This window comes from Podarcis muralis, chromosome 18 (assembly GCF_964188315.1).
Source record: "Podarcis muralis chromosome 18, rPodMur119.hap1.1, whole genome shotgun sequence".
In the NCBI taxonomy this organism is placed as follows: domain Eukaryota; kingdom Metazoa; phylum Chordata; class Lepidosauria; order Squamata; family Lacertidae; genus Podarcis; species Podarcis muralis.
The window spans coordinates 10,319,913-10,346,177 of NC_135672.1; the positions used below are offsets into that span (position 1 = coordinate 10,319,913).

The window sequence follows — 26,265 nt, forward strand, 5'->3', positions numbered from 1 at the left end:
TATAAACACTAAAACAACAACAAGAGATTGACTTCCACCAATCCCACAGCACCTCCTTTATCTCTCATTCTGTCTTCCTGTTTTCCTGTTTTCTTTATCCTCTCTACCCTAACATCTCGATATAAATCCTTCTTTCATATCCTTTCACTTCACAAGGTTATTCCAGACTCAGCCAGACTCAGTGGTTTTATATTTTGATTTTATTCTGCGCACTGCCCCGAGACCTCCGGGCGTAGGGCGGCGTATAAATCCATTAAATGAATAAATAATAATAATTCTTCCGCTTCTGCGCATGGGCAAGGCTCCATCGCCCCCGCAGCGTCTCTCTTCTCCCCACTCTCCACAATTCAAATTCTGCCACGCAAGCTTTAACAACACACACACAAACACACTTCCCTGTTCTGGGAGGGAGCACGCGTTTTAGTGTGTTAATGGAAAAATCCGAGGGCTCCCCAAGACACCAACCAGGATTACTTGGAGCAAAACAGCAGCCTGTAGGCTTGGCCTTTATGGATCTGTTGCAACAGGGTGCTCCCCTCACCCACAGGAGAGAGGAGGGACCCAGAAAAATGGCGTGCAAGGCCTTAAAAAGACTTTTGAAATTGCCACCCTGTAGATCAAGACCAGCCCCAGAAACATCATACATACATCACAGAAGGGGTGTAAGCTAAGACCACACCTCAAATGCATCACACCTACATCACAGAAAAGGCGGTCTAAAACAGAAATTTGAATATTGTTTTTCTCCTGTTGTTGTTTATCTCCTGTCTGGCAGGTTACTTGATTGGATTGCCTGGGGAGCCTGGCTAGTCTTTTGTAGTGATAAATACTTCCTGGGCCAGGTCACAGGCTCACACCCTATTCAAACACAGACATACCCTTAAGATAGGATTTGTGAAGGAAAAGACAATGGGGAGGCTTTTCCAGATTGGCCTTGCAGAGAAAACATTTGCTCAGTTTAGGAATCAAAATGGTTCCAGGTCGGTCTTCCTGTGCTGATCTATGTATGTGCTTGGTTGGTACACTTATGAACATTACCATATATTTAAGACCATAAAATTCCTATCACAAGTGCGTGTTCATTTGCATTCATGAGAGAAAAACAGTGCGACGTGCTTGTGCGAGGCAGGCAGCGCTTGCCCATGTGTGTGTGAGAGAAGGCATGTGCTTGCGCATAGGAAAGAGGGTCTGTTTGGAAGTGGGAGCCAACTTGCCTTTTTCGCTCAAACACGCAAGTACACATGCTCACACGCAGACAAACAGGCACACACGCACTATTTGTGTGTGTGTGTGTGTGTGTGTGTGTGTGTCTGGCAGTGTCCATTTGCGTATGAATGCACGCTCTCCGCCTCACACACAAAGACACACACATGCACTTATCTGTGTGCGAGAGAGCTCGTGCGTCTGTTTGGCAGGAAAAGCTCCCTCAAACACACCCAAGTACAGTGGTACCTCGGGTTAAGTACTTAATTCGTTCCAGAGGTCCGTTCTTAACCTGAAACTGTTCTTAACCTGAAGCACCACTTTAGCTAATGGGGCCTCCCGCTGCTGCCGCGCCACCGGAGCCCGATTTCTGTTCTCATCCTGAAGCAAAGTGCTTAACCTGAAGCACTATTTCTGGGTTAGCGGAGTCTGTAAACTGAAGCGTCTGTAACCCGAGGTACCACTGCAGACACAAACTCTCTCTAACCCACAGCGAGACAAACCGTTAGATTCACAAAATGTTTAAGAGTAGGCGTTTCCTGCGTCCCCCCAGAAAAAAAGTACTGGGTAAAAAGTTAAAGGCAAAGGACCGCAGGACGGTTAAGTCCAATCCAAGGCGACTATGGGGTTGCGGTGCTCATCTCGCTTTCAGGCCAAGGGAGCCGGCGTTTGTCTGCACACAGCTTTCCGGGTCATGTGGCCAGCAGGACTAAACCGCTTCTGGCGCAACGGGACACTGTGACGGAAACCAGAGCGCACGGAAATGCCGTTTAGCTTGCCGCCGGAGTGGTACCTATTTATCTACTTGCACTGGTGTGCTTTCGAACTGCTAGGTTGGCAGGAGCAGGGACCGAGCAACGGGAGCTCACCCCGTCGCGGGGATTTGAACCGCCGACCTTCTGATCGGCAAGCCCAAGAGGCTCAGTAGTTTAGACCACAGCGCCGCCCGCATCCCGTGCGCCCGGCTGTTTACGGCTTGGCTTACCAGCGTGGTCTTTGAGCGATGGTACGGCTGGACGATGGGCAGCCCCAGCGGAGTCATCCACTCTACCGTCCGGCCCGACTTGGCAATGCACCGGGCGCTTTCAGTCAGCCAGCCCTGCGGGGGGAGAAAGGCAGTGAGCAATGCGGTTCCCGCGGGGGGGGGGGGCACCCCAGTTTCAGAAAGGTGCAGGCGAGCTGGAAGGCCACTGGTTCCCGCCCACCACAACCCTGCCTGGGAGCATCTCTGTGACTCTGTTTACCTCGCTGCCCATCCCCACATTTTCCCACCCTTCTCTTCCTCCTGAAACCTCCTTGCACCCATTGCTGTGTAGCCCTAAGGCAGGGGTCAGCAAGATTAACCTCGCCTGGGCTGGTTCACTTCAGGTGGGCCAGGTCGTGCAAGCACATGAGCGTGCGCAACAGTGATTTCCAGTGTTGGTGTCTGTGCAGAGAAGATTTATAGTGCCTGTGTCTGCGCAGACACGATTTTCAGCGTCTGAGCCATAGCTGTCAACTTCTTCTTGTTGTTTAGTCGTTTAGTCGTGTCCGCCTCTTCGTGACTCCCTGGACCAGAGCACGCCAGGCACTCCTGTCCTCCACTGCCTCCCGCAGTTTGGTCAAAAATATGCCTGTTGCCTTTGTCCATGGAGTTTTCTTGGCAGGGATACTGGAGTGGCTTGCCGGTTCCTCCTCCAGGTGGATCACGTTTGGTCAAAACTCTCCACTATGACCTGTCCATCTTGGGTGGCCCTGCACGGCATAGCTCATAGCTTCTCTGAGTTATTCAAGCCCCTTCGCCACGGCAAGGCAGTGATCCATGAAGGGGTCATACCCGCCCACCTGTGCCAAAAGCATCGGCAGGTGAGATTGGAAATGCCCCTTCCCTGAAAACTCTGGGGAAGGGCTGGCGGTCAGCATAGACCAGTGGCTTTTAGCCCACCCTGGGGTGCCCAGAATGGTGGTCAACACTGGCCTCTGTCCCTCTTTCCTTCGCTCCCTCCTCTGTTGCCCTCTGGCGTCTCTGCCTCAGCAAGGCTTGCGAGGTTGTTTGTTGCAGCAGCCCTGGGGGCAAGCTCCGTGGGTGAATGGTGCCTCTGGGGCTGGGCAGGGGCGGCTTGCCAGGCCCCTGTGAGGCAGTGTGAAGAGGCACCTCTCTTTGGGGCAGCTCAGAGAGCAGGGAAGGCGGCTGTGGATGCCCAGAGGTCTCCCAAGGAGAGAGGAGGATGTTTGAAAAAGGGTGAGGGGCTGCCAGCTCTGCAGGCGAGGGGCAGCAGAACTGGGCTCCCTAGCCCCAATGGGGTGCCCTGTGTTGCTCTTGCGCTCGGATCCTGCACAGGAGGGCCTGGCATGCTGAGTACCAGTTTCTGGTACTCAGCATAGCTGTCAACTTACAGATTTGAAAATAAGGGACCAGCAGCCTTGAAAATAAGGGATCAGCAGCCCAAATAAGGGATCTTGCTTAACTTATACAGAAATCCGCCACTGATGGAGCCATGCTGCTTTGGCTATGACTGACTGTGTTTTGCAGGGGTTTGGACTAGATGATCCTAAGGGTCTACAACTCAGACCAAAGAAGAGCGGCAGACCAAACTGATGAACGACGCCGAGATGGCAAAGCTTACAGGCAGAATTAGAAACCAGGAAGAGGACCTCTTTAATAAAGAATGGGGAAAGTTTATCATTTATTTGAAAAGCTATTGTGAACATACATTGGTGGGATTGACAGAAAACTTGTAGTAAAAATTTGAACTATGGGTGGACAAATGATTTATAAACCCGGGAAATTTAAGGGACATCATCAATAAGGGACAGCAGCGGGACACGGCGCTGGGATAAGGGAGTTTCCCGCCAAATAAGGGACGGTTGACAGCTATGGTCTGAGCATGCATAGACGCGATTTTCAGCACCACAGAAGGGAGTTGCCGCACTGTGCTGTGCTGGTTTAGCGCAGTGCACAGGGACTCACTGAGTGGGTGGCTCGGTTTGGGGGTGGCTTGTGTTAAATGACCCCCAAGGGCTGCTTGTGGCCCACGGGCCTTAGGTCGCTGACCCCTGCCCCAAGACATATAGGTTCCCCGCACATATGCGCAATCAACTCAGCACATTGTGTACAGAAATACATAATAATAATAATAATAATAATTTATTATTTATACCCTGCCCATCTGGCTGGGTTTCCCCAGCCACTCTGGGTGGCTTCCAACAAAACACTAAAATACAATAACCTATTAAAAGCTTCCCTAAACAGGGCTGCCTTCAGATGTCTTCTAAAAGTTTGGTAGTTATTTTTCTCTTTGACATCTGACGGGAGGGCGTTCCACAGGGCGGGCGCCACTACCGAGAAGGCCCTCTGCCTGGTTCCCTGTAACTTGGCTTCTCGCAGGGAGGGAACCGCCAGAAGGCCCTCAGTGCTGGACCCCGGTGTCTGGGCAGAACGATGGGGGTGGAGACGCTCCTTCAGGTATACTGGGCCCTTTAGGGCTTTAAAGGTCAACACCAACACTTTGAATTGTGCTCGGAAACGTACTGGGAGCCAGTGTAGGTCTTTCAGGACCGGTGTTATGTGGTCTCGGCGGCCGCTCCCAGTCACCAGTCTAGCTGCCGCATTCTAGATTAGTTGCAGTTTCCGGGTCACCTTCAAAGGTAGCCCCACGGAGAGCGCATGGCAGTAGTCCAAGCGGGAGATAACCAGAGCATGCACCACTCTGGCCAGACAGTCTGCGGGCAGGGAGGGTCTCATCCTGCGTACCAGATGGAGCTGATACACATCTGCCCTGGACTAATAATAATAATAATAATAATAATAATAATAATAATAATAATATTTCTACCCTGCCCATCTGGCTGGGTTTCCCCAGACACTCTGGGCGGCTCCCAACAGAACATTAAAAACACTCCCTGAAGCGTTTGCAAATAAATGAAGCATAGGGGGTACCTGGATTTCTCGAGTTCCTGAGAACATCTCCTTGAGGCTGTTGAAGACTTGCTGCACAAGGTAATGAGATGCTTCCCAAATGTATTCCTGGGTGGAGGGAAAGCAAAATGGGTATAGTTAAGAGGCAGAAATGGGGGAACCTCACGACGCTTTCACCCCCGCCTCTTTTGCTAGGACAGTGCAGACCCCTGGTTCTCAAACTTCCTTCTCTGCGCCGCGCTTTCTGAATAAAAAAAAATCTCTGATTGTTTTTTAAACAGAAAGATTGGAAAACAGAAAGAATCAACTCCCAGCAGTGCTTGGTTTGCAACACAGAATGCAGCGGCTTTATCACAAGACCGTGGGAACATGCAGAAAGCATGAAATGATGCAGCCGTGTGAGAACATTAAAGGTGAAGGTAAAGGGACCCCTGACCATTAGGTCCAGTTGTGACAGACTCTGGGGTTGCGGTGCTCATCTCGCTTTACTGGCCGAGGGAGCCGGCGTACAGCTTCCAGGTCATGTGGCCAGCATGACTAAGCCGCTTCTGGCGAAGCAGAGCAGCGCACGGAAACGTCGTTTAGCTTCCCGCTGGAGCGGTACCTATTTATCTACTTGCACTTTGACGTGCTTTCGAACTGCTAGGTTGGCAGGAGCAGGGACTGAGCAACGGGAGCTCAACACATCACGGGGATTCGAACTGCCGACCTTCTGATCAGCAAGCCCTAGGCTCTGTGGTTTAACCCACAGAGCCACCTGCGGCCCTTATGAGAACATGAATCAATCCCAAAATATAAATATTGATATAATGCAAGGTGTGACCGGGACGTCGGTCACGACTGGAACTAACGGTCAGGGGTCCCTTTACCTTACCTTTAAGGCATGCATGTTCAAATATTTCTCGCTGTCCGATTTCTGTGACCATTCGCCAGACTTTCCAATCACACCTTGTAGAGTGATAATGTAATATAACATTGATTGTCCTCGAGTCTTCCCAATGCATTTGCTCTCCTCTCCTGAGGCAGCCTTTGGGAACCACTGGGCTAGACAGAAGGAGGAGAGAGAGAGAGAGAGAGAGAGAGAGAGAGAGAAAGAGAGAGAGAGAGGACCTGCGGGAACTCGTCGATCTCCTTGAGGCGCTTCTCGATTTGGAGGCGCCCTCCGTAGCGAGTGACCCCATACACGACCGTCATAACCGTCTGTTTCACCACCTTGCGGCCGATGAACCCATCCAGGACCTGGGCGATTTTGACGCCCTGCTCAGCGTCCCGCTTCCGGTACACTTCCACCTGCAAGCGAGGAGAGGAAGGGGTAAAAGACAAAGGCATTGTGAGAGCTGGACCATCAAGAAGGCTGATTGCCGAAGAATGGATGCTTTTGAATTCTGGTGCTGGAGGAGACTCTTGAGAGTCCCATGGACTGCAAGAAGATCCAACCTCTCCATTCTGAAGGAAATCAGCCCTGAGTGCTCACTGGAAGGACAGATCCTGAAGCTGAGGCTCCAAGACTTTGGCCACCTCCTGAGAAGAGAAGACTCCCTGGAAAAGACCCTGATGCTGGGAAAGATGGAGGGCACAAGGAGAAGGGGACGACAGAGGACGAGATGGTGGGACAGTGTTCTTGAAGCTACCAGCATGTGTTTGACCAAACTGCGGGAGGCAGTGGAAGACAGGAGTACCTGGCGTGCTCTGGTCCAGGGGGTCACGAAGAGGCGGACACGACTAAGCGACTAAACAACAAGAAATCACTGTTCAAACCTTCCCAGGGTGAGCTGCGGCACAGGCACACGGTGTTGAGAACGACACGGCAACAACTTGCAACCGCAGCCTAACTTCTGCTCTGCTGTATCATAGAATCTTAAGAGGTAGATGGGACCCCAGGGGTTATCCTGTCCAACCCACTGCAAATAGTGGAGCTCGATGTTGCAGAAGGCAGGGACACAGGAGCTCCTCAAGGCTCCAACTTCAGGACATGCATTCGGGGAGGAAGGGACAACTCGAAAGGCTTTTCCGCAGTGGGAGCGCCCCGGAGCCAAGCCCTTACCTGCTGAGCCACTCCACTGTAGACATCTTGCGGCACGTCGCAAGGGGAAAGGTTCACCGAGGTGGCGCCCACGATGTCCCGCCCGAGGGCCGCGTAGTGCTGCAGCCCGTTGCAGGAACCGTCCTGGGGGGAGGAGGGAAAAGGCAGAAAGGGAATTAGACGGCGGTGGTGTCGATTAAAATAAAATGGATGGATGGATGGAAAGGAACCCTGCTGTGTGGGAAGCTCAGGCTTCAGGCAACAGCTCCCCCATTTTGCATGCTACTGGTCCTCAGTGTTTAGGAATTGCAGGTAGACTTCCCTGGTTCTGGAGGTTCTACTTTTCTAACGTAAAACAAGAGGGGCCCTGCTAGATATCTCTCTCTCCAAGATTGATTTGAGACAGCATGAATATTCTTTGGGCTTGCATTATTTGGGCGTCACACTGAGATACAGTCGTACTTCGGAAGTCGAACAGAATCCGCTCGGCTCACAAAACGTTCAGAAACCAAGGCACGGCTTCCGATTGGCTGCAAGAAGCTCCTGCAGCCAATCAGAAGCTGCATAAGCCGCGTCGGATGTTCGGGTTCCAAAGAACGTTCGCAAACCGGAACGCTTACTTCCGGGTTTGTGGCGTTTGGGAGCCGAGACGTGTGACTTGCAAGGCGTTCGGGATCCCAAGGTACGACTGTACTACTACTACTACTACTACTAATTTATTATTTATACCCCGCCCATCTGGCTGGGCTTCCCCAGCCACTCTGGGCGGCTTCCAAAAAAATATTAAAATACTGTAATACATCAGACATTAAAAGCTTCCCTAAACAGGGCTGCCTTCAGATGTCTTCTAAAAGTCTGGTAGTTGTTGTTCTCTTTGACATCTGGTGGGAGGGCGTTCCACAGGGCGGGTGCCACCACCGAGAAGGCCCTCTGCCTGGTTCCCTGTAACTTGGCGTCTCATAGTGAGGGAACCAACAGAAGGCCCTCGGTGCTGGACCTCAGTGTCCGGGATGGACGATGGGGGTGGAGACGCTCATTCGGATATACTGGACTGAGGCCTTCAGGGCTTTAAAGGTCAAGACCAACACTTTGAATTGTGCTCAGAAACGTACTGGGAGCCAATGTAGGTCTTTCAGGACTGGTGTTATATGGTCTTGGTGGCCAGTCCCAGTCCCCAGTCTAGCTGCCGCATTCTGGATTAGTTGCAGTTTCACGGTCACCTTCAAAGGTAGCCCCACAGAGAGCGCATTGTAGTAGTCCAAGCAGGAGATAACCAGAGCATGCACCACTCTGGCCAGACAGTCCGTGAACTTCCAACCCATGAACAGAAAGGGGTAAAGAGCACGTTTGAGGGGAGAGGCAACCCCCCCTCCCCAAATACATACCTGATGGACAGGGAAATGGGAGATGTACTCAGCAGGGTTCGGGGCTCTGGAGGCCTTGGCGATCTCCATGCAACAGGCCAAAGCCTGCCACGGCTCGTCTGTGTTCATCCACCACTTCCGGCCCTGGCAAGGGTAAGGCGAGGAAAGGGTTAAACCGACCGGGAGACGTACCCAGGACTAGAAACTTGAGAAAATTCTGCACGGCGGCGTGGAGAAAAGTTTTCCCCCTCTCTCCCATAAAGCTGAAACCTGTGGATGCCTAAAGAAGAAAACTGTTGGACTTCGGAACTCCTTTCCACAAGAGGCTGCGATGTGCCCCGACTTTTAAAGAGGACTGGGCAAACTGTTGGAGGAGGAGAAGTCTATCCATGGCTATTTTCCCTCCATGGAAAGAGGCAATCCTTATTGCTATTGCCACCAACTCTATCACCAAACATCCCAACCATCTTAATATATTACCCTAAAGGTAAAGGGACCCCTGATCATTAGGTCCAGTCGTGGCCGACTCTGGGGTTGCGGCGCTCATCTCGCTTTACTGGCTGAGGGAGCCGGTGTACAGCTTCCGGGTCATGTGGCCAGCAGGACTAAGCCGCTTCTGGCGAACCAGAGCAGCGCATGGAAACGCCGTTTACCTTCCCGCCGGAGCGGTACCTATTGATCTACTTGCTCTTTTACGTGCTTTCAAATTGCTAGGTTGGCAGGAGCAGGGACCGAGCAACGGGAGCTCACCCCGTCATTGCGGGGATTCGAACCACCAACCTTCTGATCAGCAAGCCCTAGGCTGAGTGGTTTAACCCACAGCGCCACCCACGTCCCACCACCCTTTACCCTAAAGACCCTTAAAAACGTTCCTATCAAGTCTATTTGTGCACGTAATTTCTCTAAGTATTGGTGTGGTTTTATGGGGGGGGGGGTTATTGCAAAAGGAAGTAAATAAATCTGCATTTTGCAACAAAACCACCCAGAACATCACAAGCGAATTTGTATATATATATTTAAAAAATCAATAAAGGAGGTTCGAGAGCACTTGCAATTACACCCAAGCAATCAGACTGATGAGAACTCAGCGCAACGCAGATAATTTTATTAAGGGAGATCAAGAATTTATATGGGAAAAAAACTCTGGGAGCCTGAATGGCGCGAACCAGGAAGACACCATTATACACCTAACTTTTTAAAGCCTTCAAGCAAAGTTTCACTGAAGGCAAAACGTCCAAGTACCAAGACTGTACTACAAACCTCCTAACGTCTAGGGAGAATTCTGTATTTCACACCCCAGCAAACACACACACACACATCCCTTTCAACAGGGGTCTGCAACCTTTTTCAGCAGGGGGCCAGCCCACCATCCCTCAGACAATGTGGGGGGGCCGGACTATATTTTGAAGGGGGGAAAAATAAATGAACGAATTCCTATGCCCCACAAAGACCCCAGAGGTGCATTTTAAATAAAAGCGCATATTCTACTCATGTAAAAACACGCTGATTCCCGGACCGTCTGTGGGCCGGATTTAGAAGGCGATTGGGCCGCATCCAGCCCCCGGGCCTTGAGTTCCCTACCCTTCCCTCTCAAGGAGTACAATCTATAATCTGGGGTGACCTTTATCAAAACAGCATACAGTGGTACCTTGGGTTAAGAACTTAATTCGTTCTGGAGGTCCGTTCTTAACCTGAAACTGTTCTTAACCTGAGGTACCAGGTTAGCTAATGGGGCCTCCCGCTGCCGCCGTGCGATTTCTGTTCTCATCCTGAAGCAAAGTTCTTAACCCGAGGTACTATTTCTGGGTTAGCGGAGTCTGTAACCTGAAGCGCCTGTAACCCAAGGTACCACTGCACACCGTATTTTGTACTCTATAAGACGCACCAGACCACAAGACGCACCTAGTTTTTGGAGGAGGAAAACAAGAAAAAAAATATTCTGAATCTCAGAAGCCAGAACAGCAAGAGGGATCTCTGCGCAGCGAAAGCAGCAATCCCTCTTGCTGTTCTGGCTTCTGGGATAGCTGCGCAGCCTGCATTCGCTCCATAAGACGCAGACACATTTCCCCTTACTTTTTAGGAGGGGAAAAGTGAGTCTTACGGAGCAAAAAATACGGTAATCATTTTTATTGTTCTCCAGGGAAGATGGGTGTCCCCCAAGGTCTCTGTGGCCCCTGGACCGGACCAATTCCTACCCGTGATGGACCCGGCACTTGACCCCCCTCCCCACTGACCCACCGTCAGGGGGCGGTCCGCCGAATCCAAGATGTCCTCCATGATTTCGTTGGCGTAGGCCAGTCTGCTCCGCAGGCTCTCCTTCTTCTTCAGCCCTGTGAGGTTCACGAGGTGGACCTTCAGCCAGTCGAGGCCGTGGGGGCCCAGGGGCCGCCCCTCCGCGAAGAGCAAGATGGCTCTCGTGAGGTCGCTGCCCAGGTGGTTGAAGTGCGGAGGGCAAGGATAGGTCCTCCCCCGGAAGTCCACGTTGTGCGGGAACCAGAAGACGCTTCCGCTCATGTGCTTGGCGATGGATAGCTTGTAGAGCGCGTCCATCCGAAGGCTGTACATCTCCGTGGCCTTCTTGCGGCACCGCGCCGCCTCTCGCCGGAGCGCCACCTTGCTGGGGGCGGCCCCGTCGGGGAAGTGGGCGGCGGGCTGGGGGGCTTCCGAGGGCGGCGGGGGGACGTCCAGTTTCTCGTTGCCCTTGTCGTTGAAGACGGAGATGACGACGTCCAAGATGGCCTGGTTGACCTTCCAGGGGCAGTTGCCCAGTTGGTTGAGGGCATCCATGACAGGGTAGAGGCTGCTGCGCGGGGCGCGGTCCAGCAACAGCTGGTGCTGCACAGCCCCTTCCACGTAGCGCATGAGCTTGGTGTGGGCGAAGACGTAGGCGCCGAACTGCGTGGACACCCAGGGGATGGGGGGACAGAGCATGGGGATGACGAAGGAGTCGAAGGTCAGGGTGGTCTCAGCAGCCTCCATGAGAAGGCGGGCGAACAGGGGGTGCGGCCTGATGAAGCCGACCTGCAGGGGGGGAAAGAGGGAGAACTTACCACTGGCATTATTTTCCCCGTGTATAAGGCGACCCCTAGGGTTAAACCACAGAGCCTAGGGCTTGCCGATCAGAAGGTCGGCGGTTCGAATCCCCACAATGACAGGGTGAGCTCCTGTTGATCGGTCCCTGCACCTGGATGCGGGTGGCGCTGTGGGTTAAACCACAGAGCCTAGGGCTTGCTGATCAGAAGGTCGGCGGTTCGAATCCTTGCAATGACGGGGTGAGCTCTCGTTGCTCGGTCCCTGCTCCTGCCAACCTAGCAGTTCAAAAGCACGTCAAAGTGCAAGTAGATAAATAGGTACCGCTCCGGTGGGAAGGTAAACGGCGTTTCCGTGCGCTAATCTGGTTCGTGAGAAGCGGCTTAGTCCTGCAGGCCACATGACCCGGAAGCTGTACGCCGGCTCCCTCGGCCAATAATGCGAGATGAGCGCCGCAACCCCAGAGTCGGCCACGACTGGACCTAGTGGTCAGGGGTCCCTTTACCTTTTAACTGTTCCTAAATGGGACGCGGGTGGCGCTGTGGTCCAAACCACAGAGCCTAGGGCGTGCCGATCAGAAGGTCAGCGGTTCGGGGATTTGGGGGGTGGGGCGGTAAAAATGTCTTCTTTTTTATTATTTGCTAATGTTAACGAGAAATGTGTGGGGTAATCTGGTATTGATACAATGTGGCATATATTGGATTTTTTAAAACTGAAAACTAATAAAAATTATTTTAATAATAATAAGAATAAAAAGTAGTCGACAGAGAGAAAAGGGGTTAAGGAGGCTGACAGAGGGACGAGATGTGGGAAAGAGGGGTGACCAGAGAGGGTCCAAGGGTGAATGTGCGGTACCCAAGCCCTGAAATAATAATAATAAATTTTTATTTATGTCCCGCCCTCCCCAGCCGAAGCCGGGCTCAGGGCGGCTAACAACAATAAAATAATACAACATTCTAAAATCATTTCATTATAAAATTAATTCAAATCAAATTGATGGCAACCATTGGGCTGGAGTTCTGTGAAGATTGACAAAGGAGGGAGTCAGGCTGTGCCTTGGCCAAAGGTCTAGTGGAACAGCTCTGTCTTGCAGTCCCTGAGGAAAAATGTCAAGTCCCGCAGGGCCCTAGTCTCTTGGGACAGAGCGTTCCACCAGATCGGGGCCACAGCTGAAAAAGCCCTGGCTCTGGTTGAGGCCAGCCTAACCTCTCTGTGGCCTGGGACCTCCAAGATGTTTTTGTTTGAAGATCGTAAGTTCCTCTGTGGGACATGCCAGGAGAGGCGGTCTCATAGGTACGAGGGTCCTAGGCCGTATAGGGCTTTGAATGCAGCCTCCTGCCCATTGGCCACCTCCGTTGCCCCGCCCACTTTGGTCCCTGGCTCCGCCCACCACAACCACGCAGGCCCCGCCCCAGTTTCCAGTCCCTTGAAAGCAAAGCTTTCCTCCTGCTAATTTGCAACCGGCGGGTCCTTGCCCCGTCCCCCTACCTGGCGACCGCTGCGGAAGGAGTAGACGTGGTAGAGGACGGGGATGAGCTTCTGCTCCAGTCCTGGGTTCAAGAGGTTGCTCTCCATCTTGAGCACCTGCACCAGCAGCTCCACCAGGTGCAAGCCCAGCTGAACGAGCAGCGCGTGGGGCCAGGGGTGCTCCTTGCAAACCAGCGAGGGGCTGCAGCCGTCCTCGGCCGCCAGCTTCTCCCAGTACTCGCGAGGCAGGTAGCCGTCCGGCTGCGGGGAAAGGAAGGGTTCAAAGTCAAAGGCCTGGAAACGATGCCTTATGAGGAACGGCTAAGGGAGCTGGGCATGTTTAGCCTGGAGAAGAGAAGGTTAAGGGGTGATATGATAGCCATGTTCAAATATATCAAAGGATGTCATATTGGATTGTTAAAACGGAAAACTTAATAAAAATTATTATTATAAAAAAAATAGGGGAAGAGGAGAACCATGTGTCTCGGAACACAAACGTACAAACAAAATGTACAAACGTCACGGAAAGAAGGAAGGAATTCGGGAGACTTGGCTGAACAAGACCGGCGGCGTGAAGGCGACGGCGCTTACCCGAGTGTCCTTTGCGAGCAGCTGCACGTATTTGTCATACAGCCTCTGAATCCTGTCCACCAATCGGCTCCTGGATTTCTTCTGCAGCATGAACTTGCTGTAGACTTTGGAGCCCAGTTCCCTCGCCAGGACCAGGAGAGACTCCCCTTGCGGCGACAGGTTGTTGAGGCTCTGGGGGAGAAAGGAGGTTATTACTTTATTTATTGAACTTACATACCGCCCTATACCCGGGGGTCTCCGGGCGGTTCACAGAATAAAATCCAAGATATAAAAACACAGAATGTGTAATAAAAATAAAAGAGACAATCCAAAACCCCACCCCACCAAAAAAACAACAACAAATTTTAAAAGGGCATAGGATATAAATCAGATCATCCAAAGGCCTGGTTAAAAAGGAACATCAGGGTCTTTTCCAGGGAGTCTTCTCTTCTCATGAGGTGGCCAAAGTCTTGGAGCCTCAGCTTCAGGATCTGTCCTTCCAGTGAGCACTCAGGGCTGATTTCCTTCAGAACGGAGAGGTTGGATCTTCTTGCAGTCCATGGGACTCTCAAGAGTCTCCTCCAGCACCAGAATTCAAAAGCATCCATTCTTCGGCGATCAGCCTTCTTGATGGTCCAGCTCTCACTTCCATACATCACTACTGGGAAAACCATAGCTTGAACTATACGGACCTTTGTTGGCAAGGTGATGTCTCTGCTTTTTAAGATGCTGTCTAGGTTTCTCACTGCTTTTCTCCCAAGAAGCAGGCGTCTTTTAATTTCGCGGCTGCTGTCACCATCTGCAGTGATCATGGAGCCCAAGAAAGTAAAATCTCTCACTGCCTCCATTTCTTCCCCTTCTATTTGCCAGGAGGTGATGGGACCAGAGGCCATGATCTTTGGTTTTTTGATGTTGAGCTTCAGACCATATTTTGCGCTCTCCTCTTTCACCCTCATTAAAAGGTTCTTTAATTCCTCCTCACTTTCTGCCATCAAGGTTGTGTCATCTGCATATCTGAGGTTGTTGATATTTCTTCCGGCAATCTTAATTCCGGCTTGGGATTCATCCAGCCCAGCCTTTCGCATGATGAATTCTGCATATAAGTTAAATGGCAGGGATACAATATACAGCCTTGTCGTACGCCTTTCCCAATTCTGAACCAATCAGTTGTTCCATATCCAGTTCTCACTGTAGCTTCTTGTCCCACATAGAGATTTCTCAGGAGACAGATGAGGTGATCAGGCACTCCCATTTCTTTAAGAACTTGCCATAGTTTGCTGTGGTCGACACAGTCAAAGGCTTCTGCATAGTCAATGAAGCAGAAGTAGATGTCTTTCTGGAACTCTCTAGCTTTCTCCATAATCCAAAATTGATATTTTAAGGTTGTTTAAATGAATATTCTAACACTTAAGGCAGAAAATTTTTACAAAATTATAGGGGGGGGACACTCTTACCCGCATGAGGACGTCCACATACTCTTCATCTTTTAGCACGCAAAGGAAGGGGTAGAGGTTTAGCTGCCCCGAATTCCGTTGTGCCATGTGCTGCTTCGACTCTTGCAGGCTCTGTAGGAGAGATGCGCGCCAGCGGCTGCGGAGGACGGACAGGAGGCTCCGCTGTGCATGAGCAAAACCGTAAAGAAAGTTACATCATCATCATCATCAAATGGGGCATTCTGGGATCTAATATTTAATGAACTGAAAAAACTTCTTAAGTACAGTGGTGCCTCGCAAGACGAAATTAATTCGTTCCGCGAGTTTTGTCGTCTTGCGGTTTTTTTCGTCTTGCGAAGCACGGTGTCGGGAAAGTTTTGGAAAAGCTTCAAAAATCACCAAAATCTTTAAAAACCTCAAAAAAGGCTACCACACCGCGTTCTATGAGTTGCTCCTCGAAGTCAAGTCGCAACTGTATTAACGGTGTTAAGAAAAAGGAAACAAACTTGCAAGACGTTTCCGCCTTGCGAAGCAAGCCCATAGGGAAAATCGTCTTGCGAAGCAGCTCAAAAAACAAAAAACCCTTTCGTCTAGCGAGTTTTTTGTCTTGTGAGGCATTCGTCTTGCGAGGTACCACTGTATACATTTCCAAACAAACCCGAAGCCTTTTTGTTAGGAATAATAGGGAAGGAAGTAAAAAAGGAAGACCATAACTTATTTCAATATGCTACTGCAGCAGCCAGAATACTTGTTGCTCAAAAATGGAAACTACAGGAGACCCCAACGATAATGGCAGGCCAAATTTTTTGAGTATACAGAATTAGCTAAAATGACATATAGAATTAAGAGACCAAAAAGGGACAAAGTTCGAAGAAGAGTGGGGTAAATTTATGGCATATATAAGAACTAACTGTAGAAGTTTATAAACTACAGCAGGGTTAATATAAATCCTGTGATGTGTCTAGAAGGTGAATAAGAATCTACAACAGAAGATGTATATTAAGAAAACCAAAGCAGGGAAGGAATGAAGTCTGGGCATGAATGTACGCAGTGTATTATTATTTTTTTATCTTTTATTAAGGATTTTCTTGTTTTACAGAAGTGTAGTGCCTCATATATTTTTTTCCCCCATGTAACATTTTTACAAATCCATTTCATTTGTTGAGGCATTAGGGGGAGAAGAAAAAAGAAAGAGAGAAGAAAAGGGGGGGTGGAGAGAGGGAAGATGGATGGGGGTGGGGGCGGGTGGCGGTGTTTCTATTATGCTTAATGTATGTAGAGTTTGGTGTCAGCGTTGCTTGTGTTGTTCACTTGTGTTCCTTTGGTGGTGAGAGAGAGGTTGGGGTTGGCCTAAGGTGTGATTGTTTGCTTGTGATTGGCTGTGGTGATCTTTGTTTTCGTGTGTGAGTGGGGCGGGTGGGTGTTTCGGATCAGGTTAGCCATATCGATTTGTATGCTGTTGGTGGATTATTGTCATTGTCCTGTTGGGCTGTGTATGTGATAAAGGGGAGCGTCTTCTTCTGTTTGTCCCCGTGTCAGTTTCAGTTTATTAGTTAATTTTTCTAGTAGGGCTGTTTCCCATACTATTTGGCACCATTGGTCCATGCTTACTCCTGACAGGTCTCTCCGGTGTCTGGTTATGGTGTTTCTGGCTGCTGAGAGTAGGTGGGTTATGAATTCTTTGTGGTGTAAGTGGGCATTGTTGTCTTGGAAGATGTTTAGTAGGGCCAATTCTGGGGTGATGTCTAGAATGTACGCAGTGTAAATAAAATGATGACTGTAAAAGATTGTTTCATTTTTTTGTTCGTGAAAAACTGAATTAAAAAGCATTAAAAAACAAAACAATGGGGCATTAAGCGGCCGCAGCATATTCCCAGGGCTGCAGAGAGAGGAGGGTAGGCGGCCGGTCGCTTCGGGGCATCGCAGCAGCATGCCGGCCGCAAACTACAACTTCCATCAGCCACTGCCCAAGACAAGTGTTTAAAGATGGAGAGCAGGAAGGAATAGGCTTTGGCACAACAAGGTGCTAGATCTCATGGTTTTCCGCCAGTAGCTGGCATCATGGCAGGGTGGATTTGAGGTAAATGAAATCAATTTAAATACGATTTAAGGTTTTCATGTGTGCTAAAACTCACTCTAAGTTTGTTTTTTTAAAAATGTATAACACATCAGTTAACAAACATAGATGCATATGTTATAATGTCATTGTTTCAGCTAAATAAATTGTTTAAATGGTTATTAAGGAAATGATTACTTTTCTCCTTCCAATAAAGCACAGCAGAAAAGTTGCCCAAATATAAACAGTAAAATTATTAAGCCTCGCAATAATTTTATAATTATCTGTCAATGTATTTCTAATAGTATAACCAAATCGGTAATTTTTGATATAAACTGTAAAAACTACTCTGGAAAGTTATTCCAAAAACGAAACCTTCATGTGGTTGTAAGTATTAAGATTATACCAGCAAGAATGAGTCTTTCTGTAAAAAAAGTGATTTAAATCAAGTCTTACTGACTAGTGATTTTAAATCAAGTCTTACTGTCTAGTGATTTTAAGTCAAGTCTTACTGACGAGTGATTTTAAATCAAGTCTTACTGACTAGTGATTTTAAATAAAGTCTTACTGACTAGCGATTTTAAATCAAGTCTTACTGTCTAGTGATTTTAACTCAAGTCTTACTGTCTAGTGATTTTAAATCAAGTCTTACTGAATAGTGATTTTAAATCAAGTCTCACCAACTAGTGATTTTAAATCAAGTCTTACTGACTAGTGATCGAAATGGTGATTTAAATTGATTTGATTTAAATCAAATCCACGCGGATTCAATGGCAACTATCCAGCCTCCCAAAATTTCAACACTGCTGGACCCCTTTCCGTTTTAACGGTTCAAATTCTTTTCTCTCTCTCATCCTTTTACCGCTCTGCTGGCTTCCTTCGTCAAGGGTTTGGACGCCTCCACGGAGTCGATGGTGACTGTGTCCGACGCCTCCATCGCCAGCTGCTTCCGGAACTGGTCCCGCAGTTCTTGCGCCGTGAAATCGAGCTTGGGGTAGGAGACGGGCTTCCCCTGGGGCGAGAAAGAAAAGTGGGTGGGGGGTGGGCAGGGAGCCATGGGGTTAAACCACAGAGCCTAGGACTTGCCGATCAGAAGGTCGGCGGTTCGAATCCCCATGACGGGGTGAGCTCCCGTTGCTCGGTCCTTGCTCCTGCCAACCTAGCAGTTCAAAAGCACACCAGCGCAAGTAGATAAATAGGTACTACTCTGGCGGGAAGGTAAACGGTGTTTCCGTGCGCTGCTCTGGTTCGCCAGAAGCGGCTTAGTCCTGCTGGCCACATGACCTGGAAGCTGTACGCCGGCTCCCTCGGCCGGTAAAGCGAGATGAGCGCCGCAACCCCAGAGTCGGTCACGACTGGACCTAATGGTCAGGGGTCCCTTTACCTTTACCTAGTGCCACTCAGCAGGCAAAGGGCATTAAGGTGGTAGAGACCTCTCCTGTGTTCCTTATCCCCAGCATTTACTAACCTCAGCTAGACTGTTCTTGGGCCTGGAGGATCCACTGTTTTGGGGGGACAGGGACGGGCAGGTGTGGAGGACTCCCTGGTCCTGAATGGGGTCACTGTGCCCCTGAAGGACCATGTGCGCAGCCTGGGGGTTATTTTGGACTCACAGCTGTCCATGGAGGCGCAGGTCAATTCTGTGTCCAGCGCAGCTCCATCTGGTACGCAGGATGAGACCCTCCCTGCCCACAGACTGTCTCACCAGAGTGGTGCACGCTTTGGTTATCTCCCGCTTGGACTACTGCAATGCGCTCTCCGTGGGGCTACCTTTGAAAGTGACCCGGAAACTGCAATTAATCCAGAATGCGGCAGCTAGACTGGGGACTGGGAGCGGCCGCCAAGACCACATAACACCAGTCCTGAAAGACCTCCATTGGCTCCCAGGACGTTTCCGAGAACAAAGTGTTGGTGCTGACCTTTCAAGCCCTAATCAGCCTCAGCCCAATATACCTGAAGGAACATCTCCACCCCCATCGTCCATCCCGGACACTTAGGTCCAGCTCCAAGGGCCTTCTGGCGGTTCCCTCCCTGCGAGCAGCGAAGATACAGGGAACCAGGAGGGCCTTCTCGGTGGTGGCGCCCATCCTATGGAACTCCCTCCCACCAAATGTCAAGGAAATAAACAACTTTTACACTTTTAGAAGACATCTGAAGGCAGCCCTGTTTAGGGAAGTTTTTAATGTTGGATGTTGAATCGTGTTTTTAATATCCTGTTGGTAGCCACCCTGAGTGTCTGGGGAAACCCAGCCAGATGGGCGGGGTATAAATGAATAATAATAATAATAATAATAATAATAATAATAACCTTTGCATAGAAGTCCCGGAGTAGGGGAACCGTGCAGATTTCGGCAGGGCGAGGAGGCGGGGGCTGGAAGTCTTCCACAACCCTCCGGACGGCTCTCAGCACCATCTTCCTCCAGTCTTCCTCGAACCCAGAGTCCCGGAAGAGGTCCTTCACTTGAAAGCCGTCTTCTTTGAGCTGCTGGAGACATCTGTGGGAGTCGGGGTGGGGGTGGGGCGGATAGGAAGGAACGGCAGATAAAGAGGCTTGGGTCAGCAGTGTCCGAAAAAAGCGGCCCCCTCCCATTCCTCTCGCGGAGACTCGTCATTACCGCCTATCAAAAAACGCCTGTCGAAATGAATGGCTTTGGCTGAGACGGCAAATTCGACGTACTTATAATCTCCGCTGGCGATTTATGAATGATTGGAAAACCCTTCTGGACTTTGTGCACAGTAAGGAAAATGAACTTGTAGTATCGGGGGGAGAGAGTTGGTTTATGGGAAATGGAGAAATGAATGTTATTATTCAAGTTCCCCACAAATCTTCCGGCACAAGCACTAACCTCCCCACCTTCTACAGGACGAGGGAGGACAGAGAAGCTTGCTACTCCCACTGGAATGCACAGCGTGACGACACCCTTCATTTCTATGTATATAGAAAGATATCTGTATATCACGTGTTCTCCCAAAGAGTTCAAGATGGCGTACATGGCCCTCCTCAGTCAACCACACACCTGTCAAGTAGGTTAGGTGGAGAGGCGGTGACTGGCCCCCAATGCCCCCCCCATCCCTGAAAGCTTCATGGCCACAGTGGGGGAGTCAAACCCTGGTCTCCCGAGTCCTAGTCTCAATCCGGGAGGTGGGTTAGGCTGAGAGTGTCGACTGGCCCAAGGTCACCCAGTGAGCTTCATGGCAGAGTGGGGATTCGAACCCAGGCCACAGCCCCAACGCTCTAACCACTGCACCACCGCTGTCGCTGAGTAAGGGACCAATGTCAAGAGTAACACCTGAAGATGATGTTGCGAGACGCCCCACACTGCCCCATGCAAGCGAGCGCAGCGGCGTAAGAGTCCGGGTTGGGCCTCAAGCCAGCTTCCTCGAGGAGGTGGAAGAGTCTGCCAACCTGTGTCAGGAGGCCCTGGGGGGAGACAGAAAGGACAGGTGACTCAAACCAGGACTTGTTTCTTATCTGCATTTGAGGCAAATGCTTCACCGCTGATTGGCAAGTCCTAGGCTCTGTGGTTTAACCCACAGCACCACCCGCGTCCCTTGGTGTCTGAAGTGAGATTGGACTGTAATGTAACTTAAATAGAAAATCTTTAGAAGGATTTTTCCTCTAAAAGCATTTTATTTTAAAAATCCGATTTAAAATAAAAGAAAAAATCCGATTTAAATCAAAAAATCCGATTTAAATCAAAAAGATCAGATTTTTTTATTTTAAAAAAAGATTTGATTTTTATCCACCCTGGCACTACCACTGCAAGAAGGGATGCAAATCTCCTTACCTACGGGACCGCCTCTCCCGGTATGCCCCATGGAGAGCCTCAAGGTCCATAAATAGCAACACCCTAGTGGTCCCGGGCCCTAAGGAAGTTAGATTGGCTTCAACCAGAGCCAGGGCCTTTTCAACACTGGCTCCGGCCTGGTGGAACGCTCTGCCTCATGAGACCAGGGCCCTGCAGGATCTGATTTCTTTCCGCAGGGCCTGTAAGACAGAGTTGTTAAGCCTGGCCTTTGGCTTGGAGCCAATTTGATTCCCTCCCTCTCTTTCTTTTTTCCTTTCTTTCTCCTCCTGCGTTGAGGCTACATTTTAATATTTTAATGTTGTATTTTAATTTTGTTTTTAAGTTGTAATCATTCATCTTGTTTTTATTATTGCTTGTAAGCCGCTCTGAGCCCGGCCTTGGCTGGGGAGGGCGGTGTATAAATAAAAAATTATTATTATTATTATTATTACCTTCTTGGCATACCCTTGCATAACGAGATTGTACATTCGGACGTCAAGGCGTTTCCTGCGGGCGTGGGAGCGGTGATAAAACATCAAGCACTGCTGGGCCCTTTCGGGCTGAGCGAGAAAAAGGCAGGCGTCCAGATAGGACAAAATGTTGAGCTTGACGTTCATGTGGCGGTTCCCGTCTTCCTCGTCCAGGGGGAGCGCCCCCTCGGCGGCGTCCCAGACCCGAAAGGGCTCCCCCGCTTCCTCGCAGCTCCCGGCAGGATCCCGAGACTGCGTCCCGATCGAGACTTTGGCCGTCTTGTTTGGCTGGCCGTCGTCGGCTTTGCTGGACTTCTGCGACTTAGACGCTCGCGCCTTGAGCTTTGCCCGGGTCTCTTTAGCGGGAGAGCGCAGGGAGAAATCTTCGTCCTTCGCGCCGGGCCCAATCCACTCCAGGGCAGGCTCAGCCACGTCGCCCGGGACAGCGGCCGAGAGCTTGGCCTCCAGTTTCAGAAGGCGTTTGTTCTTCATCGACTTCTCCTTCTTCAGCTTCTCGATCCAGCGGCTAGGCTGGGGCTTCTCCTCGCGTTTCGGGGCGCTCTCGGTCCGAGCCGGGCTGGCAGCGGCCGTTTTCCGCGGGGCGGGCGGGAGGGAGACGAACTTGCGCAGGCGGGAGCGTTGGACCTCGCTGACCGCCACCTCCGATACATTTTCAGCCTTCAGCTGCTGCACTCTTGCCTCCAGCACTACAGGGGAGGAAAGGAAAGGAAAAATCGAATCGCTGGGGAATGCGGCGCGCGGAGCTAAAGAAGGCATCCGTAAATAAGACGCACCTAGTTTTTAGAGGGTTTTCCCAGTAGTGATGTATGGAAGTGAGAGCTGGACCATCAAGAAGGCTGATTGCCGAAGAATGGATGCTTTTGAATTCTGGTGCTGGAGGAGACTCTTGAGAGTCCCATGGACTGCAAGAAGATCAAACCTCTCCATTCTGAAGGAAATCAGCCCTGAGTGCTCACTGGAAGGACAGATCCTGAAGCTGAGGCTCCAAGACTTTGGCCACCTCATGAGAAGAGAAGGCTCCCTGGAAAAGACCCTGATGTTGGGAAAGATGGAGGGCACAAGCAGAAGGGGACGACAGAGGACGAGATGGTGGGACAGTGTTATCGAAGCTCCCAGCATGAGTTTGACCAAACTGCGGGAGGCAGTGGAAGACAGGAGGGCCTGGCGTGCTCTGGTCCAGGGGGTCACGAAGAGGCGGACGCAACTAAACGACTAAGGAAAGCTTTTAGAGGAGGAAAGGTGTAAAGCCCCGGTTTTTGAAGGATCAGCTCATAGTTGTTGAGCTTACTTTGCAAAGGGAAATAATCCTGTTTTGATGGGGTTCAGCCCACAGTTCTGCAGCTTCCTTAGGAAAGGAAAGGGAGCTGTTTCTAGAGTTTCCAGACAGACACAGTGGTAGCTCTGGATTATAAAAGAATGCCAGCCCTTTTTCAAATAAGCAATTGGGATATTGCCGTTTCCAACGTTCCAGTTAGAATCGGGAAACCTGAGAGCCAATTTTCGTTTTAGAGAATTCAGTGCTTAGGGTGCTGCTCATTTGCTGAGCAAAAGAACCCAATGTTTTCACGAGAGAGAGAGAGAGAGAGAGAGAGAGAGAGAGGGAGGGAGAGAGATCAGAGGTGCTTCTCCTAAGAGTGTTTGCTTAGCCACACAAATGTAAAGGATTTTTTTTAGTTGTTCTCTATAAGTCGCTTTGAGACCTTGTCTGGGGGAAAAGGTTGGGTATGAATAAATATATAATGATAATAGTAATAAGAATAAGAATAAGAATAAGAATAAGAATAATAAAACTTTCCTTAATAGAACTGGTTAAATAAAGGTAAAGGTAAAGGTACCCCTGCCCATACGACTGGTTAAATAGGAAGGGTTTAAATAAAAATAATAAGACAATGCTTAAAAGGTAAAGGGACCCCTGACCATTAGGTCCAGTCATGACCGACTCTGGGGTTGCGACGCTCATCTCGCTTTATCGGCCGAGGGAGCCGGCGTACAGCTTCCGGGTCATGTGGCCAGCAGGACTAAGCCGCTTCTGGCGAACCAGAGCAGTGCACGGAAACGCCGTTTACCTTCCTGACAGAGTGGTACCTAGTTATCTACTTGCACTTTGACGTGCTTTCCAACTGCTAGGTTGGCAGGAGCTGGGACCGAGCAACGGGAGCTCACCCCGTCGTGGGGATTCGAACCGCCGACCTTCTGATCGGCAAGTCCTAGGCTCTGTGGTTTGACCCACAGCGCCACCCGCGTTATATAATGCTTACCTTCCAACAACTCTACTTGTTCACACACCCATCTTTTTCTGGCTTCTTCCTTCGCCCTGGCTGAGGAATAATTCCTCACTCTGATCCAAAGCCTCTCTGAAACACAACGGAAAGGGTGAGCATTAAAATCTTGAAGGGAAAGCAGAACGAGGAGAGAATAAGTCCATTTCCTACAACACCCCAAACTATAAAGTTTAATCCCCACCCTTGTTTTGGGGGCGACGGGGTGGTGGATAAGAGCGAGACCTCCTGTTAAGTAATACGAAGGCACAGCCAAAACAAAATGAAGGAAAAGGGATGGATCCAGCCCTGTCGTTAAGCGGCAACGAAGCAACTGTAAAGGGGGAAAGGGTTTCATCCTCCTCTGCAAATTACAAGACAGGGTAGGGTTACACATATAGGGTTGTCACCTGTCCGGTATAATACAGAAATGTCCTGTATTTCAATATAAAATGCAATGTGTCCTGTGTTGATACAGTCTTGTCCTGTAGTAGTATTATTATTATTATTATTAATTGCATTTAAAGATAAAGGTAAAGGGACCCCTGACCATTAGGTCCAGAGTGTCAGGGTGAATTAGATGCAGCCCTCCCACTGAGGACCCCCCACTTTCCCCATATTAGAGGAGGGGATAGGGCTCCAGCCCCCCTCCCCAATTTTGGTGGGGAGTTGTGGGGGGGGAGGTGGCTGCCTGACTCCCCCCTCCCCTCCCCACACTCTCCCCATATCAGAGGAGGGTCCCAGCCCCCCCCCCAATTTGCAATTATGGATAGGGGGGCCTCTTTCTCCATTGGGGGGAGCCCCTGAAAGAACGGAAGGGGTGAATTAGATGCAGCCGTCCCACTGAGGGCACCCTACACTCTCCCCATATTAGAGGAGGGGATAGGGCCCCAGCCCCCTCCCCAATTTGCAATTATGGGTAGGGGGGCTTCACTCTCCATTGGGGGGAGCCTCTGAAAGGAAGAATGAAAGGGGTGAATTAGATGCAGCCCTCCCACTGAGGACCCACCCCACTCCACCCCACATTTCCCCCATATTATAGGAGGGGAGAGGGCCCCAGCCCCCTCCCCAATTTGCAATTATGGGTAGGGGGGCTTCACCCTCAACTGGGGGAGAGTGTCAGGGGTGAATTAGATGCAGCCCTCCCACTGAGGAGCCCCCACCCCCCCACTCTCCCCATATTATAGGAGATAAAGCCCCAGCCCCTTCCCCATTTTTTTTTGAGGGGGGTGTATGTGTAGGGGAAGGTGGCTGCCTGATTCCTCCCATATGGGAAGAAGGGTCCAACCCTCTCCCCTCCAATTTGCAATTATGGGTAGGGGGGCTTCTCTCTCCATTGGTGGGGAGCCCCTGAAAGGAAAAGTGTCAGGGGTGAATTAGATGCACCCCTCCCACTGAGGACCCCCCACCCCACACTTTCCCCACACTTTCCCCATATTAGAGGAGGGGATAAGGCTCCAGCCTCCCTCCCCATTTTGGAGGGGGAGTTGTGTGGGGGGAGGTGGCTGCCTGACTCCCCCCTCCACTCCCCTCCCCACCCCACACTCTCCCCCATATTATAGCAGGGGAGAGGGCCCCAGCCCCCTCCCCAATTTGCAATTATGGGTAGGGGGGCTTCTCTCCCCATTGGGGGGAGCCCCTGAAAGGAAGGGTGTCAGGGGTGAATTAGACGCAGCCCTCCCACTGAGGAACCCCACACCCCACTCCACCCCATATTAGAGGAAGGGATAGGGCCCCAGCCCCCTCCCCAATTTGCAATTATGGGTAGGGGGGCTTCACTCTCAACTGGGGGAGAGTGGCGGGGGGGGGTATGATCCAGCCCTCCTACTGAGGAGACCCCATCCCACTCCACCCCACACTTTCACCATATTATAGGAGGGAATAAGGCCCCAACCCCCCTCCCCAATTTGCAATTATGGGTAGGGGGCTTCTCTCCCCATTGGGGGGAGCCCCTGAAAGGAAGAATGGAAGGGGTGAATTAGACGTAGCCCTCCCACTGAGGAACCCCACACCCCACTCCACCCCACACTCTCCCCATATTATAGCAGGAGATAAGGCCCCAGCCCCCTCCCCAATTTACAATTATGGGTAGGGGGGCTTCTCTCCCCATTGGGGGGAGCCCCTGAAAGGAAGAATGGAAGGGGTGAATTAGACGCAGCCCTCCCACTGAGGACCCCCCACCCCACACTTTCCCCACACTTTCCCCATATTAGAGGAGGGGATAAGGCTCCAGCCCCCCTCCCCATTTTGGAGGGGGAGTTGTGGGGGGGGGGAGAGGTGGCTGTCTGACTCCCCCCTCCCCTCCCCACCCAAAACTCTCCCCATATTATAGCAGGGGAGAGGGCCCCAGCCCCCTCCCCAATTTGCAATTATTGGTAGGGGGGCTTCACTCTCTCCATTGGGCTCCAGCCCCCCTCCCCAATTTTCTGGGGGGAGGTGGCTGCCTGACTCCCCCCTCCCCTCCCCACCCCACCTGTTGAACTGCCTACCTGTGCCCCGCAGCAGCAGCGCCCCCTGCAGCTTCAGCACGGACATGCCCCTCTCTCAAAACCCCCTCATCTCAGCTTCAACCCAGACCACATTGGCTGGTCCCGACTGCGCAGGCGCGGCCTTGCTCCGCCTCCTTCTCCTCCACGCCACCCAATAGGCATCCCGCCTCGCGCAGCCGTGTAAGCTGGAGCGCG

At 50.8% G+C, this 26,265-nt stretch overlaps 1 protein-coding gene across 2 annotated transcripts in view; it reads right to left on the minus strand.

Annotated features, from left to right (window-relative positions):
* POLRMT (RNA polymerase mitochondrial) overlaps positions 1 to 26,176 on the minus strand; it is a 44,420-nt gene extending 18,244 nt beyond the window's left edge. For both annotated transcript variants that reach the window (XM_077921763.1, XM_077921762.1), the window contains exons 1-15: positions 26,071 to 26,176; positions 23,582 to 23,677; positions 21,285 to 22,009; positions 20,335 to 20,465; positions 19,353 to 19,539; positions 17,907 to 18,056; positions 15,010 to 15,171; positions 13,577 to 13,747; positions 13,007 to 13,246; positions 10,727 to 11,509; positions 8,510 to 8,632; positions 7,146 to 7,268; positions 6,212 to 6,391; positions 5,123 to 5,209; positions 2,189 to 2,302 (exon numbers count right to left, since the gene is read on the minus strand). In XM_077921763.1, the coding sequence (XP_077777889.1) occupies positions 2,189 to 2,302; positions 5,123 to 5,209; positions 6,212 to 6,391; positions 7,146 to 7,268; positions 8,510 to 8,632; positions 10,727 to 11,509; positions 13,007 to 13,246; positions 13,577 to 13,747; positions 15,010 to 15,171; positions 17,907 to 18,056; positions 19,353 to 19,539; positions 20,335 to 20,465; positions 21,285 to 22,009; positions 23,582 to 23,677; positions 26,071 to 26,116 (3,318 nt within the window). In that variant the 5' untranslated portion in view covers positions 26,117 to 26,176. The remainder of the gene's footprint in view (positions 1 to 2,188; positions 2,303 to 5,122; positions 5,210 to 6,211; positions 6,392 to 7,145; positions 7,269 to 8,509; positions 8,633 to 10,726; positions 11,510 to 13,006; positions 13,247 to 13,576; positions 13,748 to 15,009; positions 15,172 to 17,906; positions 18,057 to 19,352; positions 19,540 to 20,334; positions 20,466 to 21,284; positions 22,010 to 23,581; positions 23,678 to 26,070) is intronic.
* Between the last annotated feature and the right edge of the window lie 89 nt (positions 26,177 to 26,265).